This window comes from Dermacentor albipictus, chromosome 7 (genome assembly GCF_038994185.2).
Source record: "Dermacentor albipictus isolate Rhodes 1998 colony chromosome 7, USDA_Dalb.pri_finalv2, whole genome shotgun sequence".
In the NCBI taxonomy this organism is placed as follows: Eukaryota; Metazoa; Arthropoda; class Arachnida; order Ixodida; family Ixodidae; genus Dermacentor; species Dermacentor albipictus.
The window spans coordinates 1,953,328-1,968,313 of record NC_091827.1 but is presented as its reverse complement, the minus strand read 5'-3'; the positions used below and the strand labels follow the sequence as shown (position 1 = coordinate 1,968,313).

At 46.9% G+C, this 14,986-nt stretch overlaps 1 protein-coding gene and 1 long non-coding RNA gene across 6 annotated transcripts in view; one reads left to right on the top strand and one right to left on the bottom strand.

Moving 5' to 3' along the window:
• Positions 1–14,986, bottom strand: part of LOC135918013 (uncharacterized) — a 104,132-nt gene that overhangs the window by 28,977 nt on the left and 60,169 nt on the right. The window contains exon 3 of one of the 2 annotated variants that reach the window (XR_011507302.1): positions 1,275–1,475. The exons of the other annotated variant lie outside the window; for it this stretch is intronic. This is a non-coding gene — a long non-coding RNA (uncharacterized lncRNA). The remainder of the gene's footprint in view (positions 1–1,274; positions 1,476–14,986) is intronic. 2 annotated transcript variants of the gene reach the window in all.
• Positions 1–14,986, top strand: part of LOC135918012 (BTB/POZ domain-containing protein 7) — a 140,530-nt gene that overhangs the window by 69,446 nt on the left and 56,098 nt on the right. For all 4 annotated transcript variants that reach the window (XM_065451678.2, XM_065451676.2, XM_065451679.2 and 1 more), the window contains one exon: positions 2,028–2,236. In XM_065451678.2, the coding sequence (XP_065307750.2) occupies positions 2,028–2,236 (209 nt within the window). The remainder of the gene's footprint in view (positions 1–2,027; positions 2,237–14,986) is intronic.

Here is a 14,986-nt window from a genome sequence, read left to right as displayed (position 1 = left end):
AAAAATGTAAGAGACTCGATATGTCCTCGCTAACAAAAGTCCAAATAGGAACAATATATAATAACGTAGTTACCTTCGCTGGCTTTACTGTCTTGACATGGATGCTTTGGCGTAAATGACAAAAAATGTTGATATTTTTTCTGACATGATGGCACAAATGAACCAGCACAACGCTTCGTCTCATCGCACCTCACTGCATGCTTTGTCAACTTGTCTGATAGTGTGTTGATTTGGCTTGTCTCGTTGCATGTTTCGATGTACGACGTTAGAAAAGTCAATGCACCTTTGGCATCAAATGTTTATAACGACATTAAACCCACAAAGTTCCACAATTGAAGATCTAAAGCACAACTTTGGAAATGCCAATGCACCTTTCACATCAAAAGTTTATAAGAAGTTTATGCCCATAGAGTTTCGGAATTGACGTCCATGCGCTCCCTAGATTCCGCGGCCTCCGCGAGATGCTCCGGCGAGCCCGTTCGTTATCAACACGCCCTTGAAACTTCGTGTTCGGATGGAGCTGCTTGCATTATGTGACTCCCGGTGCATGGGCGTTGCCGCAAAATCCAGCCCAAGTTAGCAATGTTCGCGGTGAAGTGTCTTTACGAACGTGAAAAAGACATTCTAGACAAAATCAAGAGTGATTTCTGGCGCCGGGGTTGCTTTGGTCGGCGGGGCGTGGACAGCACGAAAAATTTCGGGGGGGGGGGGCTGAAGCCCCATAAGCCCCCCCCCCCCTGGCTACGCCCCTGGTGACGGTAGATGACTTTACTGGAGAAGTAGCATGGATCAAACAGGTTGTAGAAGAACACAGCGTGTGTCTGCCCATGGCCAAAGTAAGTCGCACCGCACCCCCCTCTAAACAGCAGTTAAAAAAAAAAAAAATGTCTACAAATCGCACCAATTTATATGAGGCTCCTGTTCATTCGGTTAGTGATTAAAAAAAAAAAAAAGATACAGTGACATTTCACTTCTTAAACACGGGTCACGTGCAAGCAGGCACATTTCTGCATTTGTGGTTGCCGCGATGTTGCGTACAAAGTCCAAGGGCAATAACATTGCACCCGCACACCGTATGCTGTATGTGTGAGTGAAAGTGTGGGATGGTGAGCCGAATTGCGCACCAGGGAGGAAAGTGGGAATCCAGTGCCGGAAGAAAGAGGGAGGGAGGAGTAGCTTGTGCTCTGGTAGAAATTCCACAGCTTGCGCAGCAGTGCATGCAGTATCTTGAAAGCAATCTGCAGATGCTATGACTTTGGAGTCAGTCGACTCACGGTTGGCCTGCCACCACTTGTGTTGCTGCTCCATCCTTCTCGCATGGCACTTGGCAACTTGATCACGAGAGGAACCCGGTATCCCCATAGCGCACACACATCCCGTAGCAAGTGCCAGAGGAGGTCAACCGCCAGAGGAGATCAACCCAGCATGCTTCGCGTGGCCATGGCATCCAATCCGATTTTGATGGCAGTCTTTTTCTGGAAAAAAAAAAGTATGTAAGTTGCATTGTTCTAAAGGTGCACCGATGAAAAATTCAGAAAAAAGAAATTCAACTTATAAACCGGAAAATATGCTAAATGGATTTGATATAGTCGGGTTTGACTGTAGCACCATCCTGTCCACAGGCTTGCTTAGGAGCACCGCATTCTTGTCCCGGCTGGTCTGGTTGCACCATCCCGGTTCATCTGGTGTCCCAGGTTCACTAGGTACATGCCCAGGCTAGCCTGGCACTGCTTGCTCAAGTCATTTTGCACTTGGATGATCACAAACTCCCACATTCCAGCTGCAATGTTCCAGCTTGGTCGTCACCTATCACACATGCACACTTCTTGTGGGCGTCGTTTCACTTGTTTGCCTTTTCCACAATAGTCTCTTTTACTATACTGCTAAATCTTGTATTTGATTATCTTGCTTGTTAGCTGCTGCTTTACCAAGAGCCAGGCCAAGTAATCTCTGATTTACTGGCTCTGTCTTGGGCACTCTGGAGAGGCCCATCGAATGTGCTTTTGGAAATGTGTCTGTTCCCACAGCCTGCGAGGATGCCCTGGTGGAACTGCTGGGCCCGGACACCCTGTGCGGAGTGTTGCAGTGGAGCGAGCAGCCGCACGGTTCGCCCTGGGTGCACCGGCAGGCCATGGCCTTCCTGGCCGAGGAGTTCTCGGCACTGGCAGTCACCCCACTGCTCTTCCAACTCACCAAAGGCCAGCTGCTCACCCTGTTGCAGTCGGATTGTCTGCAGGTACATGCTGCAGCAGTTGAGCCACTGAAGATATTTAGCTTGTTCACAGACTTCTTGCCGTCTGCAGGTGACTGGGCTACCAAAGGCATAAATGTCAGTGGCCGGGTTGGTGGCACAGAGCGCAACCGGGCAGAGACAGAGCTATTATTCCACTAAGCAAGTGCATTCTACTTCGCTGCTGGTGGAAATTTTCGGCAGCAGTGTACTCGGGAAAACGATTACGTTGCCGTTATCGAGTCAAACACATCCATAACGATACTGGTTTTAACAGTATATCAGATATAACAGTGAGCAGCCGATGCACTGTCAACTTTTGCATGTGTTTCTGGGTTAAAATAAGCTGCTTACTACGACGATCCCATGCCACATTATCGGTTATATCAATTAAATGTGACTATTGGGTGTCTGTGCTGAAATGTTTTTTTTTTTTATTATTAATTCTGTCAGCTGTGAGGCCATTACAGGGTGAATGCAGACAATACAACTCAACATGTGTACACAGCCGCAAGTACAAACATCTATACAAACCTAGTTCAATCAACTCGGAACCAACAAGCACCATAACACAATCGTCTAGCGGCTATGTGGATACATAGACCGCAAGTACGACAGATTTACCGAACAATAGTCACAAGAATACGCTGGGCTTCAGACCAGTGAAAATCAGAACCTCCGACGAAGACATGACAAGAAAGACAAGAGAATGACAAGAATTTCTATTCGAATAAGTAATGAGACAAACAGTGTTTGAAATTAAGTGGATTATCTGCTTGCAAAAGGTCCTAAGCAAGGGCATTCCATTCAGCTATTGTTCTTGGAAGGAAAGAGTATTTGAAAGAGTTAATTCGGGCCGTCATGGGTGTAATCTGATCTTTGTGAGAAGTTCGCACAGCTCGCGAGGAACACTGCTTGAAGTAGGGGCTTGTGTTTCGGTTTAAGTGATTATTGCGCAACAGATAGAGAAATTTTAGCCTGGTGACCTTTCTTCAGTTTGAAAGCGAAGGTAAGTTTAGCTCACGGAGCCCGTCAGTCACCGAACCTGTAAATTTACATCTTAATAGAATGAACCTAGCCACCCATCTCTGAACTTTTTCAATCTTGTCAACTTGGTTTGTCTGATGCAGATCCCATACAATGCTCACTGTTCCAGTGTTGGAAGTACAAGCGCGAGATAGGCTGTTACTTTTGCTTTTGTAGAAGCAAGCTTTAATTTTCTTCTGATGAACCACAACATAGTCTCGGCTTTTGAGCGTATGTTATTGATATGTGTATGCCAGTTTAGATTTGATGATATAGTGATGCCTAAATATTTGAAGTGGTTGACTTGTGTTAAAAACTGCCTGTTAATATTATAATCGAAAGAAAATACATTTTTGGTTTTGTGTGTAATTGTACTATATGAAGTTTTTGCATAATTTTCATTTTGTATGCTGTGCACCATTGATTAATAGTGTTCAATGCAGAATTTAGTGTGAACTGGTCTTCTTGCTCTGAGATAACCAAGTAAATTAAACAGTCATCCGTGAATAGCCAGAGTGTAACATGGGGCTGGAAGGAAACTGCAATGTCATTGATGTAGCATAAAAATAATATGGGACCTGGCACAGACCCCTGAGGGACATCTGAGGGTATTGCAAGGACGTCAGATTTTGAGTCATCTACCTCCATGAATTGAGGTCTGTTGGTGAGGTATGCTTTTATCCACAACACAGTATATCTGTTTACACCAAGGTCAACAAGCCCTTCATGGGGAACTTGGTCAAATGCTGTGCACATGTCCAAGCAAATTGCATCCACTTGATCTCTGTCATTCATTGCTTTAGAAAAATCGTGCAGTGTTTCTAGAAGTTGGGGTAACAGTAGATAACTTCCGTTTGAAACCATGTTGATTGGGAATGAGCTTCTTGGTGTCCTCAAGGTGTTCAGATAAGCACTTTGCCAGGACATGCTCAAGTATTTTGCAACAGGTGCAAGTGGTCTATATAGGTCTATAATTATCAGGAATGTACTTGCTTCCAGGTTTGCGTACTGTTACTACTCTAGCCTGTAACCAGTCAGTTGGTAAGCAATGTTGCTCAAAAGAAGCCTTAAATATGACAAGTAAATATTTAGAAACCCATTCAGCATATCACCCCAGAAACTCATTAGGAATAGAATCTGGGCCAGGCGACGTTTTCGTGTCTAAATTAAATAGGAGGGAACCAAATACCTTGTAGCATTGCCATTTGTTGGGCGTGTTGGTAAATTGAAAGCATATTTAGCGCCAGTTTGCTGGCGCTAAATATGCTTTCAAATACCTTGTTCAGACAAAACAACATCCAACACGTCAGATGGCGCACGTTCCTGGACTGGAATTCAGAGGCGAGAAAGAGAATGAAAATTAGCATTGCAGCTGTTGGTGATTTCTGATTGGTCAGCAATAAAACAACTATCCATTTCAATGAACCTCATTTTTTCATACGAGGGTGAAAGGTGGCGCCAAAAACGCTGTGGGAAAGCTTTTGTAAATTGCGTGAGCTTTTCTGAAAAGTATTCTTTTGCTGCCACCAACTTCTGTTTAAGCATCAAAGAAAGGCGCGAGATTTCATTTGTACAGTCTAACCACTTATAATGATACCTGTTTTAACAATATATTGGTTATAACAATGAGAAGCTGCTGCACTGTCAACTTTTGTACGTTTTCCACATGGCTCATCAACCCATCAGTTTATCAATTGTCACAGTATGAGCTATCCACAAAAATGTCACTGTTTGCCCTCGACCCGCACTGTTGCTATTTTCCATAGATTCCACGGCCATGCATCCCCGTATATGGAGTGGCATGCACAAAAGAGACACTGATGCCGAAAAAACCACCGACAATGAAGAAGCTCCATGTCGCCTATAAAGCATAATGTTTATTTTTGTTTGTTTTTCACATTCATTGCCATGGACACTGCAGTTGTCTCACTTGAAGCAGACACCTTAACTACACCAAAGTGCAAGCATGGGTAAACAACACCGTCCAAAAACTGCGGCTGTGTAGCATCTCCACGAGCACGGAGGTTACATTTATCTGCACATGTAGCTAGTACGGTTGTGGGTAGAATCATGAAAGAAAGGAGAGGTGTGCGTAGAAAGAAGGGTGAGAGAAGGAAGAGACTCGCCTCTGTTGCTAGACAACACTTCTCTGAGCAGAGCATGCACTCGCAAAACCTGATGCGTCGTTGCATCCTCAATAGAAAAAGGCCCCTTCCGGTGTTTTTTCCTTGGGTGCCAGCTCAGGTTTTCCGAACCCCTGCGCCGCAGCATCCGTGTCTTCCCCCTTGTGTTCTGCTAGCCTACTGTTTGGCTGCTGTAAAGGATACATAGAAATCTAAGAATTCCCCTATTTTTGAATATTCATTCATAGTACTGAGGTGTTGTTAACATGGGCACATGGAAACTGAATAATGGTAGTTATTCTAAAAAGTTCGGTATTCTGAAGTTTGAGTACGGAAATAATTTTACCTTGAAATAAGCAGTTAGTAGGAGATTTCTGAAAAGGTCATTAATCTGAAAAGTTCGTTAAAGTTGGGTTCGCAGTAATGAGGTTTCACTGTAGTGCCTTTGAAACGACTGCATGAAATCCCCACAAAAGACAGCCTTTGTGCAAGCTAACTAAGGTCACGGAATCTTCAAGTAAAGGGAACCCACTCTTCCCTGTCTGGTAAAGGGGTTCCAGTGAGAACAGCATGAGCCTTGTTCTGAGAGCAAGGAATCACTTCTTGTCATGCAAGCAATAATCGCTTACAGTAGGACATCAGGGTATACTTGATCCAGCATAAGTACATGTGCAGGTATGTCGTGGAGAGCAGCAGTTGTTGGTAGAGGATGCCTGCTGAGCCCATCAGCATGTCCCGAGCTTCCTGGTTGGTAGGTGAGCTTAAACTGGTAGCTTGAAATTTTCAAGGCCCACTTGATGACCAGTGGTGATGCCTGAGACCTCAACTGGAGCTGAACAGTCCAACCAATAGTTTGTGGTCCTTAACTGCAGTGAATGGTCTTCCCCGCAAGTCCTGGTAAAATTTGCTTACTCCAAGAATTATGGCCAAGACCTCTCTGTCTATTTGGCTGTAATGTCTCTCAGCAGAGAGCAGGCTTTGTGAAGCAAAGGCAATGGGGTGCCCCACTCCATCATAGTTGCGCACCAGTACTGCACCAACACAATGTGGCGAGGCATCGCAGGACACATAAACTCCTTGAAGGGTTGTAATGCACCAGTTCAGGTGCACTGGCCAGAAGCATCTTGCTTTCAAAGAAAGCTTGCTTTTGCTTCCTTCCCACATGTCCATTTCTTGCATTCTAAATGTAGCTGATGGAGAGGCAGTAGCCTAGACGGTGTTTTGGCAAGAAACGTCTAGAAGTTCAGTAAACCCAGGTAGCCTTGAAGCTCTTTAACATTCTGTAGAGAAGGTGCATCAGTAATGGCCTCTACTTTCTTTGGGTTCTTTGGGTTGTTAAAGAACCCCAGGGGGTCGAAATTTCCGGAGTCCTCCACTATGGCATGCCTCATAATCAGAAAGTGGTTTAGGCATGTTAAACTTCATAATTTAATTAATTTTTTTAAAACTTTCTTTGTGTTTGGCATGAGCCCTTTCTTGGTGACATGGTCTAAGTAATTTGCATTTGATGCAGTCTATCTCTGATGCAAAAAACTGACATTTTGTGTTACCTTCAGTCCAAGATCTTGAAGTTCTTGTACAACAACCAGGTTCTTCACCTTTTCTTCATCATTCACACCTGTGACACAGGTTTCATCAAAATACTACACAGCCACCTTTGGTAGGACACACAGAATATTTTACATTTCATTTTTCTTTACGCGAACCCCGCCTTCTTCTCTCTCTCTCTCAAGAGTTTTTGCTGAGCAGCGCACTTGTGGTGACAGTCTCGTAAGCAAACTGTTGCATTTCTTTCATTATGCACAGCAGCCGATTTTGTGTGCTCTGCATCATAACATCTGATTAGTGGTATAAGCTGTGGGGTTCTCACACCCATGCTCTTGGGACAAAGGAACGACAGTACAGTAGTGCAAACAATCACAAGGGCATTTATTGCACCTTTCATAGATCAATGCCTGCTAGCCGAGTTACTATCCACGAAACATGCCGATGGGCGCGCAACAAATCTAGAAGTCCGACTCACCGCGACCGGATAGCGAGTGAATATGTTCGGCCCATGCTGGATCCCAACACCTGGTCGTTCGCGCGTACTGTCACGCGAACGGTGGTGCATTCCAAGGCGGCCACGCGAGGTGGTCTCGCAGAAGCATGGGTCGGCGCGCGCGCGGGACGTCCACACTGTTCGCTGATCTGCCGGGAAAAGCAAGCGCCTTGTCCCTCGGCACCCAAGTCTCTCTGCGCCCTGTCGGCGGCGTTAGCCGCGCAACAGTCGCGCCCTCTCTCGCACTGTGCCTCAACCACTCCAAGCGTCGCGGGCGCCAGGCCACGCCGCGAAGCCAGATTACAGGAGACGCACCATGCGGGAAAAACATCAGGAGACGCGCGATAGTCGCGCATCCCCACATCCCCCCAACCTTAAATCACGTCTTGTTCCGGCAAAACATGTGACATGGTCTAACATTAACCCGTGCTTCGCGAACAAGATAGTACATGCAACAGTGGCCGCGCTGAGGAAATGTCCACACGCTGTCCATAGCATTCGAGCCGACATTGTCCTTGGGTACACCGCTGGCGTCCGCCGGTCACAGCAGCAGCTTTGCAGACTCGACGGCACGATTCCAGGCCAGGACTCCAGAAACGGCGACGCAGTAGTCGGAACGAGCAAGCGTCGCTCGCGCCGACGCGCCCTGCTTGCGAGGGCCGCAGTAGCTGTTGGTGACCACCGGCTCTATTCTCCGCCGCCGAGGGTTGCGAGCTGGATACAGGCGGCCGCCGAAGTCACTGCGCCGAACTCGCCACAGCATCACCATTGCCCGGTGGCTCGATCGTAGTCCGGGGCAGCAGCGCAGACGATGTGCAAGTGACGGCAAACCAAGGGTGACTCCAATCACGCTGTGTACACTCAACACACTCGACAAACACTAAAGTAGTGCAAGGGAGAGGAATTCTGCATGCGCATCGCCTACGTGGTACGATGTTCGACTCGGCTAGCAAAAGATCGGGCAGCTACTCAGATGCTAAGTTCACGTGAACGAAGCTCGCTTCCTTGAGTCGAACGAGTAATTTCAATTCGTGCGAGGCTAACTAAAATGAAGGAAGCAAAGTGCAGCACCTCAACGCCACGGTCCACCAGGTTGTGTCCCTCCACGTGTGACAGGCAGCTTCGTAAAGCCTTAGGCCTAAAGCGTCGCTACCCTGACATCAACCGGCATCCAAAAACAACACCCGAAATGGGCGCAAAACAGGCAGCTGCGAGGATACGTCAGCTCTGTGAGGTGGTCCTACTCCGCTCGGTGCACACAGCATCAGAGTTGACGGCGCCCACCGTCCCAGACGGTGTCGGAGCACCCGGTGCCAGGCTGCAATACCAGTCAGCCTGTAGTGGCACCCGTGGCCCGCGGCCACCCGGCTCCCAGAGCTGCGACTTCATCAGAGTCAAAGAGATAGAAGAAGCTATTTACATAAGAAATTCGGACCACCCACGAGGCTTCCGTACTCACTTGCTTCAGGCTTGCCAATATGCTCCGCGGGCGCTAAATCTCGCTCTCCCAGGATGCAGACCACGTGGCTCTCGTACAGACGAATGTCATTAAAACAACACTTGCGAAAAGGCTTAGCATGTTGACATGTTCAAACACAGTTCAGCCACCGTCGCCTCGCTCAAGAAAGCACGCCGTCAACGCTAGCGATCAAAATCCATGCTAGCCCTACGCTTCGGTTCAAACAAAGGTTTCGAACGAAGCAAAACTGTTAAATCTATCGTCCGATCCCAAGAGGTCCACGTTGGGCAGCCAGATGTGGGGTTCTCAACCATGCTCTTGGGACAAAGGAACGACAACACAGTAGAACAAACAATCACAAGGGCATTTATTGCACCTTTCATAGATCAATGCCTGCTAGCCGAGTTGCTATCCATAAAACATGCCGATGGGCACGCGACAAATCTAGAAGTCCGACTCACTGCAACCGGATAGCGAGCGAATATGTTCACCCCATGCTGGATCCCAACGCCTGGTCGTTCACGCGTACGGTCACGCGAACGGTGGCGCGCTCGAAGGCGGCCACGCGAGACGGTCTCGCAGAAGCATGGATTGGCGCACGCGCGGGACGTCCGTCGTGTTCGCCAGTCTGCCGCTCAAGAGCGCGAGCCTTCCTTTTCCCGCACCCAAGTAGCCCCGCCTGTTGGTGGCGTCAGCAGCGCAATACTCGCGCCATCTCTCGTACTGCGCCTCAACCACTCCGATCGCCGCTTGCGCCAGGGCACGCGGCGGGTGAAACCGCCTTGCAGGAGAGGAGCTATGCAGGAAAACTAGATCACAGGGGAGGCGTGAGAGTCACGCATCCCCACAAAGTCAGTGCCACAATCGCGAGCACTGAGGCAGGTGTCAGAGGATGAAAGAGCATGTTTCGGTGCTGGAACATGGTATAAAATGACACAGTTTCATTCTCTGTGCTTGCAACTGCACGACATGGGAACAGGCAGACGAAACATCGCTCTTGCGACAGTACAAAGTAAAACAAAAACATGCAGGCTTTCGGTTTGTATTTTTAAGGCGTATGGCCTTAGATGGCTCATGGGTCAAAAAATCCGATGTCCGGCGTTATGGTACAAAAATTGATGGCACTAAAATTGGTAAAGATTCGAACCCTCGACCTTTGGTGGGAGTCAAACTCATTAACTGTGGTGTTAATTAAGGAGCAATTAGCTAAGACCCACTACCTTTGGTGTTAATTAGGGTAAACTCGGCAATAATTTTTTTTATAATAAAGCGTGAAGTCGAGGCAAAGAAGTAACATCAGCACGACCTGTGGTGTTAATTAAGGTAAACCTAATTAAGGCACTGTTAATTAAGATAGAGTTAATAGAGGCACTCAAACCCATGACCATTGGTGGACGTAACCCTCGACCGTTAGGAGTCGAACCCACTTAGAGATATAGGTGAACCGGCCAAGTTAGATTCCAATTGACGTCATGAAGGTAGAAAGTTGAACCTACTACCTTTGGTGTTAATTAAGGCAAAGTGTATCAAAGTACCATTAATTAAGATAATTAAGTTAATCAAGGAGGAGGAGGAAAAAAACTTTATTCTGGTCCTGTACAAGGTGTTGCCACCTGCCTGGCTAGTCCCATGTCGGGACCGGGAGGTCAAGCCTCCTAGCCTTATCACGGGCGTACTGGACAGCCAGAACTTGAGGGATATGATCTGAAGAGCTGATAATTCCTAAAAACCGATTCCGGGAAATGCCAGGGCCGAGCGACCCACACTCCCAGAGCAGATGTTCAAGCGTGCATATCTCCTTTTCGCATGCTTTGCATAAAATATTCATGTCTGTAATGTCATACCATTCCTTTATTTGTGCAGGTGAATAATAAGACTGTGTTTGTAATTGCCTAAGTGTAACTGCTTGTGCTCTGTTTAGCCTATAGTGGTCAAGGCACTTGGACCCATTACCTTTGGCGGGAGTTGAACGCACTTGGAGTTATGGGCGATCGGCCATATCTTCAAGGTGGGTTCCAATTAACATCATGAAGGTTGAGAGTCGAACCCATTGCCTTTGGTGGTAAGGCAAAGTTAGCAGGCATTCCAACTCACGGTCCAACATGGAGATATGGGTGAACCGGCCACATCTCGAAATCGGATCAACCCACTACTTTGGTGTTAACTGAGGTGAAGTTAATTAATGCATGGGTAATTAAGATAGAGGTAATTAAAGCAGTCAGCCCCACAAACTTTGGTGGGAGGTGAACTCTCGACCTTTGGTGGAAGTCGAACCCACTACCCTTGTGATTAATTAGGGAAAAGTTAATTAAGGTACCAGTAATAAAGGTAGAGTTAATTAAACCACGTGAACTCACAACCTTAGGTGGGAGAAAACAAGTGCTAGGAAGTAACAAAGCATTCAAATGAATATTTAAAGTCCTGTAATGAATGTCTTGCGAGCACGCACGCTTTCACCTTCATCTTCTTTAGTGTATGCTAAAGTTAGTCTTAACTTCTATTATTTCTTTAAACTTTAGTTCATCTATTGAAGCAACAGGTTAAACATATAACTAATGCCTTGAACAGTTCTGGAAGTCGCATGTCACTGTGAGTGACATCACAGCACTGCCATGTACAGGCGCCAACAAAACTGGTATACTCCACGCAGTCCACGCAGCGGGAGCCGGAGCAGCGGCACACTGCATCGCGACGCCATCTACAGGCGGCATCTGGGATCGAGACAGCCAATGGGTGCCCTTTATTATCGGCAGACGTGATCCCAGATGCTGCCTGTAGATGGCGTTGCGATGCAGTTTGCCGTTGCTCCAGTTCCTGCTATGTGGACTGTGTGGAGTATACCACTTTTTTCGGCACCTGTACATAGGTGCACTTGTGCAATTGACGTCGACTCTACGACTGGTAGTATGCTCCAGTGGCACACACAAGGAGAAGGGCGTACGGCATTTCGTTTGAAATTTAGGCTCTTGCCACTGCACGTAGGGCTGTGATACTTAGCAGACATGATTGTTAGCATATATTGTATGCACTGCACTTGTCAGCTCAACATAACCAGACCCGGTGAAGAGAGCATACTGAGTTTGCGCCTTCGCCAAACGAAAAAGCGCTCACTTACCACGGACTTGTGCACATGTGCTGCGGAAACGGCTAATTACTGCGCTGCTGCAGACCACATTCAATGCTCCGAACTATACAGGGGGCAAATTTTTGACAGTTTTTGCATAGCCACCATGACATATCCAACTCGCCTGTCTCTGATGTAACTCACTCGACATATCACCCTAGTGCATGATGTGTATCGTGCTCGCCAGGAGCCGCAGGGCCTTGAGCAGTGTTGGGGAGCCCTGGCAGAAGAGAGTCATCCAGGACAGACACATGGCTGCCAAGACTTCTGAAAAATACAAGTATCTCCTATGTTGCAAGATAGCCAAGGAGACCTGATGGACATTGTCACAATTCCGTGTGAAATACAATACCCAGGGTGTCTACCAACTAGTAATTCTGATGGATTCTCAGGGATCATGAATAATCTGAATTTACTCAAGGAAAACTCGGAGAATTTGTGCTTCTATCAGGGAAAATTAGCTGTAATTTTATTGAAAGGGAACGAAAGTTGCGGTAATGCATGCAGACTCGCGTAACAGAGTGGGATCGTAATGAATCGTCTTTTAACAGCGTGTCGTCGGTTGGAGTTGCCAGCGTGCACTCAACGACCGACTTCCCGGACACCTGATAATTCGGATGGCTTTGCAGCACCACCAGGTACCCCATAGAGTCAATGTATAAGAACGTCTCCGTCCTTCTCCATCCGATTTTACGGACTTTTTGCCGTGACCGCAGATCCGAAACGGCAATAATCAAAGCCACCAGTGCTGCCGTTTTATTACCTCGCTGCCTTGAACTGGCGCTCTCGCATGCAGATCCGCTGGCAGCCGTAGCCACCACTGCGGTAAACACTATGCCTAGCTGCTTAACGCTAGGCCTAACTGCCTAACGCAAGGAATGTGAAAAGGCAGCCTCTGTTATTTCCTCACTCACGGACGAGGGCTTGAAACTGCTCCTTTCAGACAAGGAAGGTGGCTTCATAGTCGCCTCTGCAGGGGCCTACCATCTTAAGGCTGAGCAAGCCCTGAGCAGCCACTTCAAGGACGCAAGTGAAGTCAAGCCAGCAAAGGTGAAGGCCGAAGCAGCCAGACTGTGCGAATCATCAGGTCTGACCAAGCTGGCATCTTCTGTGAGGACTTAAAAGGGCGTAACTTTGACTGTGTTTTTCTTGGCAAAAACATATAAGGTGAAAACCCCTTTTCGTGTGATTGTGTCGGAGCGGGGAACCTGGCAGCGACTTTTAGGTGCTTTCCTGCAAAAATCGCTGGGAAATCTGGAAGTGGACGACCCTTTTCTCATCCGGAAGCCACACGAAGTGTCTACTTTCTTGCAAAGTGAGTGCCCACCGTACTGCCACGCCTTTTCTGTTGATGTCAAAGACTTGTACCATTCGGTACCAAGTAACCTGATTTTAGAGGAAGTTGGTGATTGCATCGATAAGCATTGCGGAGTTAAGTTTCAAAATGCCTGTGGAACGAGTGTCGGCAGCTTCATGGAAATGCTCACCTACTATCTAAAATCCACATTCATTTGTCATGACAATAACCTTTTAATTCAAAAGCAGGGAGTCTGTATATGTTCATGTTTGGCACCCATACTTAGCGACATATTGTTGGCACGCTATGACAGGGGCTTACTCGCTCGCCTACAGCTGACGACCGTAAGAATATTTCGCTTTGTTGATGACTTTTTTGCATTCTATTCAGTTGACCCTTGTAACACGGAGTTAACCCTCAAGACAAATATTGATACCTTCAATGAGATAATGAAGGATTTTACATTAACAGCGGAAGAGCCCACTAATGACTGTTTAAGATTTTTAGACACTGAAATTGTTTTTAAACCTCATCACGTATGCTGGAGCTACTCACCTTGCTCAAAGAAAGTGCTTCTCCTGTTTTTGTCTGCACTCTCCAAACTTGTAAAACGAGGTATCGCTAAGGCATGTTTGCGAGCTGCTCTGAAGTGCTCGTGCGAGCACTCTGTTGAACAGAGCTTTTCAGCGCGAGTCAACAGATTAACATCAGCAGGTTACCCGACCAGCGTGTTGTGCAGTGTTGCTGGTGGCCTTGTAAAACAGCTAAAGAACGCTGGAAAACAAACTATGCAGTCACCGCCTTTGAGATCTAGGCTTGCCATCATTCCTTATGTACACCGTGTTTCCCATAACATGAAAATTGCGGCCAAGGCAGGAGTAGGGGTGGTGTGCAATGCCCCTGATAAACTGAGCAGGTTGTGCAAAATAGTCAACAGGGAGGATACTGTCGTGCACAAAAGCTGCTATAAAAATCATGTTCGTGGCTTTATTGACTGTACAACGCAGGTCATCTATAAAATCCCGCTTGATTGTAAATGTTGCTATATAGGGCAAACGGGGAGGTGCATTAATGATCGCCTGCACGAGCATGCCGCTTCACTAAAAGGAAACCTGTACAGTCATCTGGCTGCCCACTGTAACACGTGTGGCTGCACCTCAATCTTTAAGAAGTGCGAAATAATCGGCAGATATAGTGAAAAGCGTGAGTGGGAAATCTTTGAGGCATTTTGCATATTCAAAAGTGGCCGTGCGTGCTTCAGTTCTGTATCCCCCATGCTCTCAACAAAAGAACTGGATTATCTTCTTGGCTGACGCTTATCCATCTTATCCTCCTCTTTATGTTCTTTATGTCATGTTCAATGATGTCTTTATATGCGGCTTCTGCAAATAAAGCATTTGGTTGCTAGTCAATGCTCTGTCCTGTGCTCTTTACTAGCTAGTCCTGTGTTGCGCTGTTCCTCTTTTTATCCAACAGTCTTTGCATGCAGCAGACTAAGCTAAGAAAAAAAAAAAAGATGGTACAAAGGAAAGTAAGTTAGTCAGCGACTGATTTTTAACACCTGCTCGATTATTTGAAGTTTCCTACCACCAACTTCACAGAACTAAGCTAGAATGGCGGCTGAAATTTGCGACGCTGTACATTGCCTCGCAGAATTTTTCTCGGACCGATCAGCATGCATGCGAT